The 5,501-nt window shown below is 46.8% G+C and overlaps 1 protein-coding gene across 1 annotated transcript; it reads left to right on the forward strand.

Moving 5' to 3' along the window:
* Nucleotides 1-3,243: 3,243 nt before the first annotated feature.
* On the forward strand, nt 3,244-4,245 carry LOC142004508 (olfactory receptor 10A4-like). The gene has a single exon (XM_074982153.1). The coding sequence runs from the start codon at nt 3,244-3,246 to the stop codon at nt 4,243-4,245; it is 1,002 nt and encodes a 333-aa protein (XP_074838254.1).
* The last annotated feature ends 1,256 nt before the right edge of the window (nt 4,246-5,501 follow it).

Here is a 5,501-nt window from a genome sequence, read left to right on the forward strand (position 1 = left end):
TTTAGTTGTCTCTCCCTGGTGATTGTCTTCTGTCTTAATCCGTCTGAGTGTGTGCTCATGTGTGCTGCTCCCTTTGGGAACACTGGACCTGGCTATAAAATGGGCGTTGTATTTCCCAGCCAGCTCTGCGTTAGGTGCACTGGTGATGATCAGCAAAGTGCTCACAAAAACCAAATAAATCTACTTTCTCCAAAGCAGCTGTTAAGGGCAGCTGAATTATTTCCACCTTGTGTGCAGGCTTCTGCATTGAGAGCTTGTCATTCCCTTTTCTTTTAAATTGTTCTGTGCAGTGCACTTTCCAGAGTGTGTCAACAGATTTTGCTGTGGATGTGTGATTTAATTTCCTCTAGGGGAATCCTTTGCTTGCCTGTGTGTTCTGGCAGCACTGCTTAGATGGGGTGGAGTGAATCTCTGGCTCTCTGTGTGGTTGTGTGTTTGTCTCTGTGTCTCTGAGTAGCTGCTTCCTGCACTCTATGAGCGTTCCCAGAGCTGAGCTGATCACAATATTTGCATTACACAACAGCGGCTGTGGGCCTATCACAGAATCACAAAATTACAGGGCTGGAAGGGACCTCAGGAGGTCATCTAGTCCAGACCCCTGCTTCAAACAGGATCAACCCCCCACTAAGTCATCCCAGCCAGGACTTTGTCAAGCTGGGACATAATAACCTCAAGGGATGGAGAATCCACCACCTCTCTAGGCAACGCATTCCCATGCTTCACCACCCTCCTGGGGAAGTAGTTTTTACTAATATCTAACCTACACCTCTCCCTCTTCAACTTCTGACCATTACTCCTTGTTCTGCCAACTGACACCACAGAGAACAGTTTCTCACCTTCCTCTTTAGAGCTCCCCTTCAGGAAGTTGAAGGCTGCTATTAAATCACCCCTCAGTCTTCTTGTCATGGCTCCTTCCCCACTCTAGCATGGCAAATGTAGAAGTGAGGGCCAGCAAAAGTACCTCCAAAACCTTATCTACCAGGTTTTGGTATAAACTTCCACCCCACCGAAAATCCTAAAAAACCCTTAGATTTTGGGGATAAAATTCGCTGCCACCACTCAAGTAATAATAAGGAAACCAGGGAGAGACTCCTTGGGAAATCGCAGCCTCAAAAGTAAAAAACCAGGACACCAACTTTAACCAATACCAGGTTAATAAAAAGAAGAAGAGAGAACTTTTATTATTACAACAATATTTGTGCTGCGAGCCTCATGACTAGATGGAAGAGTCACAAAGTAAAACACATGGGGAGTCTCCACCCTGGGGCTAGAACTTAGTTACAAGGAGAGTAAAAGAACATTTCTAAAAAGTGCCCAGACAGCAGATCCCACGTCCCAAACCATAAAACAATAAAGCCTGACGGATTTATCTAAACTATACCCTACTTACAGAAGATTGGGGGGCCTGTTCTTGGAGGGAGATATTCTGTGTCTGTCTCCCTCATGGCTGGAAAGAACAAGCAGGAACAGAGGACTGAAAAAGGGAGGAGCTAAAAATTCCTTCATCCCAGTTTGAAATTCTTGCGCGCATTCTGAAAGGCCAACCCCACCTGGCTAAGGAGGTTAACCCTTTTTCTCCCAGGCTGCTGGCTAACCCTCATGATCATGACACTTCTCTTCTGTAAACTAAACAAGCCTAAATCCCTTAGCCTCTCCCCATAGGTCTTGTGCTCCAGACCCTTAATCATTTTTGTTGCCCTTCGCTGAACCTGCTCCACCAAATCCACATCCTTTTTATACTCGGGGGGCCCAAAACTGGACACAATATTCCAGACGTGGTCTCAGCAGTGCCAAATAGATGGGAACAATCACTCCTCTAGATCTACTCCCAGTGTTCCTCCTAATACACCCTAGTATGACGTTAGCCTTCTTGGCTACAAGGGCACAGTGTTTACTCATATCCAGCCTTTCATCCACCATAACCCCCAGGTCCCTTTCCATCGTACTGCTGCTGAGCCAGTCGGTCCCCAGACTATAACAATGCTTGGGATCCTTCCACCTGGGGTGCAGGACTCTGCACTTCTCCTTGTTGAAACACATCAGATTTCTTTTGGCCCAGTCCTCCAGTTTATCCAGGTCACTCTGGATTCTCTCTCTACCCTCCAACATATCTTCCTCTCCCCCTGGTTCTGTGTCATCTGCATACATGCTAAGGGTGGAATCCAGTCCTTCATCCAGGTCATTAATAAAGAAGTTTAATAACACTGGCCCCAGAACTGAGCCTTGTGGAACTCTGCTTGAACCCAACCGCCATCCAGATATTGAGCCATTGACCACTACCTGTTGGGCCCGACCTTCAAGCCAGTTTTCTCTCCATCTTATAGTCCAATGATCCAATAAATATTTCCTTAACTTGTGGACAAGAATGTTGTGGGAGACCTTATCAAAAGGTATGTTGAAGTCAAGGTATATAACATCCACCAACTTCCCCATATCCACAGAGCCTGTTACTTTGTCATAGAAGCTAATCAGATTGGTTATTCAGAGACAAATTGATTGGTCTCTGTTTCAGTGCCAGAAGATTTGAATATGACCAGCACTGAATCCATTCACATCCACCAACAACTTCATTGGACCGGTCTTGTGGTTCGGATGTCTCATCAGCACCTCCCAAAACAGATCTACTTTCCGATTTCAGAGGAAGGAGAAAGGAGCCCTGGCGGCCTGTGGATGCAATATAAGGACATGTTTAAGGCACCAAAGTGAAAGTGCAGCATCAGTGTCGATGCTTGGGAGAACCTGGCCCAGGATTATCCCTAGCAGAGAACAGTTACCTGAGAGGGGGTGCCAGAATTTGACAGGTCCCAGCGCAGTGCAGAGAAGGAAAGCTGGAGAAGAGGAAAAGAGGAGCCAAAACTCAGCCACTACCCTACAGTGGCTACCAACACTCGCCCCTTCTATGCTATGACCCACAGCTGCAGAATCGGGCTCATCAGCCATCAACGGCCTTGAGAAAAGAAGGTGACTTGAAGATGTCCTGCTCGTTGTCAAGTGAGAACCATGCCAAGAGTGTCACTGCAGGGTGAGGCAGGAGGACTTATCTCGACAAGGCAGACCTGAAGTGTGCCCAGGAGGGTAGGAAGTAGGGGAATTTGAGGAATAAGGTCTTAGCCGTGGAAGTTCAATCACATAATACATTTGTTAGTTCATAAGGTGTTACAGGACTCTGTGTTCTTTGTGACTCTGCATATTTGCTAAACCTGAGATTAATTTCCAGTATCTCTTTCATTGTCTCCCTTACAGATGGCCTACACCAAGAGTGATCCTAGAGGGAACCAGACCATCTCCGATGTACTCATCCTGGTGGGGTTCTCCTACCTCCACAAGCTGCAAATCCTTCTCTTTGTGGTGCTTCTGGTCATCTACCTGGTCACCCTGATGGGGAACCTGCTGGTTATTTTCCTGATAAAGCTAAACTCCTCCCTCCACACCCCCATGTATTTCTTCCTGGTGAACCTGTCTTACCTGGAAATCTGCTTCACCAGTGGTGTGGTCCCAAAGCTATTGGTTCACCTCCTGGTGGAGGAAAAGACCATCTCCATTGCAGGCTGTGCAGCCCAGATGTATGTCAACACCATCATGGGCCTCAGCGAATGCTGCCTTCTCACTGCCATGGCCTACGACCGCTACGTGGCCATATGTCACCCCTTGCACTACACAACCATCATGAGTGGCCGCGTTTGTGCTCTGCTCGCGGTGGTTTCTTGGTTCATTGGCATCTCAGTGGAAGTACCAAAGACCATCTGGACCTTCAGTCTGCCCTTCTGCGGCTCCAACCGCATCCACCACTTCTTCTGTGACGTTCCACCAGTGTTGAAGCTTTTATGCATTGACACATGGAAAATTAGGATGTTTAGTGTCAGTGTGTCGGTGCTATTTATCCTGTGCCCTTTCTTGTTGATAATCCTGTCCTACATCTGCATTATCTTCTCCATCCTCAAGCTGCAGTCGGTGGAGGCAAGGCGTAAAGCCTTCTCCACTTGCTCCGCCCACCTTGTGGTGGTGACTTTGTTCTACGGACCGGCCCTGATTAATTTCCTCATACCCAAGTCTAGCTCCACCTCAGAGACTGACCAAGTGATTTCCCTCTTGAATATAATTGTGCCACCAGCGTTGAACCCCATACTGTACACTCTGAGGAACAAAGAGGTGAAGGAGGCCTTCAGAAAAACAATTGAGAAGAGTCACTTTGCAAATAACTGGAGAAGTCTGAGAACAAAACGTAATGAAATGGGGGCCTCATAAGAGAAATCCAAGAATATATTTTTGAATTTCTCACAATGACTCTTGATACTTTCATTTAAAGATCGTCATTTGAATGGCTTTGTCTCTTCTAATCCTCAGGGACTAATGGAAAGAAAAATGGGTGTTTCAGAAAAACCCTCCTCATTTGTATTACTTATTTTTTTCAGGAATTATAATACGCGGAAACTTGGACCAGTTTTCATATACATTGATGGAATCCCTGGTGTCTTCTGGTGCTCCATACCATCCAGTCTGGCAGAGAAAGAAACTCTGGTCTCTGCTATTCTGCCCCTCCCCATTCTGTAGAGCAACACAGACTCTAACCAGGCCATTAATATTAATATTTATTAATCTCCAGGACAGCTCAGCTATCCTTACAGCTGATGGCTCAGGACAGAATCACAGAATCACAGAATCCTAGGTCTGGAAAGGACGTCAGGAGGTCATCTAATCCAGCCGCCTACTTCAAGCAGGATCAACCCCCACTAAGTCATCCCAGCCAGGACTTTGTCAAGCTGGGACTTAAAAACCTCAAGAGATGGAGAATCCACCACCTCTCTAGGCAACGCATTCCAGTGCTTCACCGCCCTCCGAAGGAAGAAGTTTTTCTTAATATCTAATCTACACCTCTCCCTCTTCATCTTCAGACCATTACTCCTTGTTCTGCCATCTGACACCACTGAGAACAATTTCTCACCCTCCTCTTTAGAGCTCCACTTCAGGAAGTTGAAAGCTGCTATTAAATCACCCCTCATTCTTCACTTCTGTAAACTAAACAAACCCAAATCCCTCAGCCTCTTCTCACAGGTCTTGTGCTCCAGACCCTGAATCATTTTTGTTGCCCTCTGCTGAACCTGCTCCACCAAATCCACATCCTTTTTATACTGGGGGGCCCAAAACTGGACACAATATTCCAGATGTGGCCTCAGCAGTGCTGAATAAAGGGGAATAACTACTTCCCTAGATCCACTCGAAATGCTCCTCCTACTGCACCCTAGTATGCCGTTAGCCTTCTTGGTTACAAGGGCACAGTGTTTACTCATATCCCTTTCATCCTCCATAACCCCGAGGTCCCTTTCCATCGTACTGCTGCTGAGCCAGTCGGTCCCCAGCCTGTAACAATGCTTGGGGTTCTTTCGCCCCAGGTTCAGGACTCTACACTTCTCCTTGTTGAACCGCATCAGATTTCTTTTGGCCCAGCCCTCCAATTTATCCAGAAACACACCCTCAAAGAGGACTCGTACACCCAAAAAATC

This window comes from Carettochelys insculpta, chromosome 32 (assembly GCF_033958435.1).
Source record: "Carettochelys insculpta isolate YL-2023 chromosome 32, ASM3395843v1, whole genome shotgun sequence".
In the NCBI taxonomy this organism is placed as follows: Eukaryota; Metazoa; Chordata; order Testudines; family Carettochelyidae; genus Carettochelys; species Carettochelys insculpta.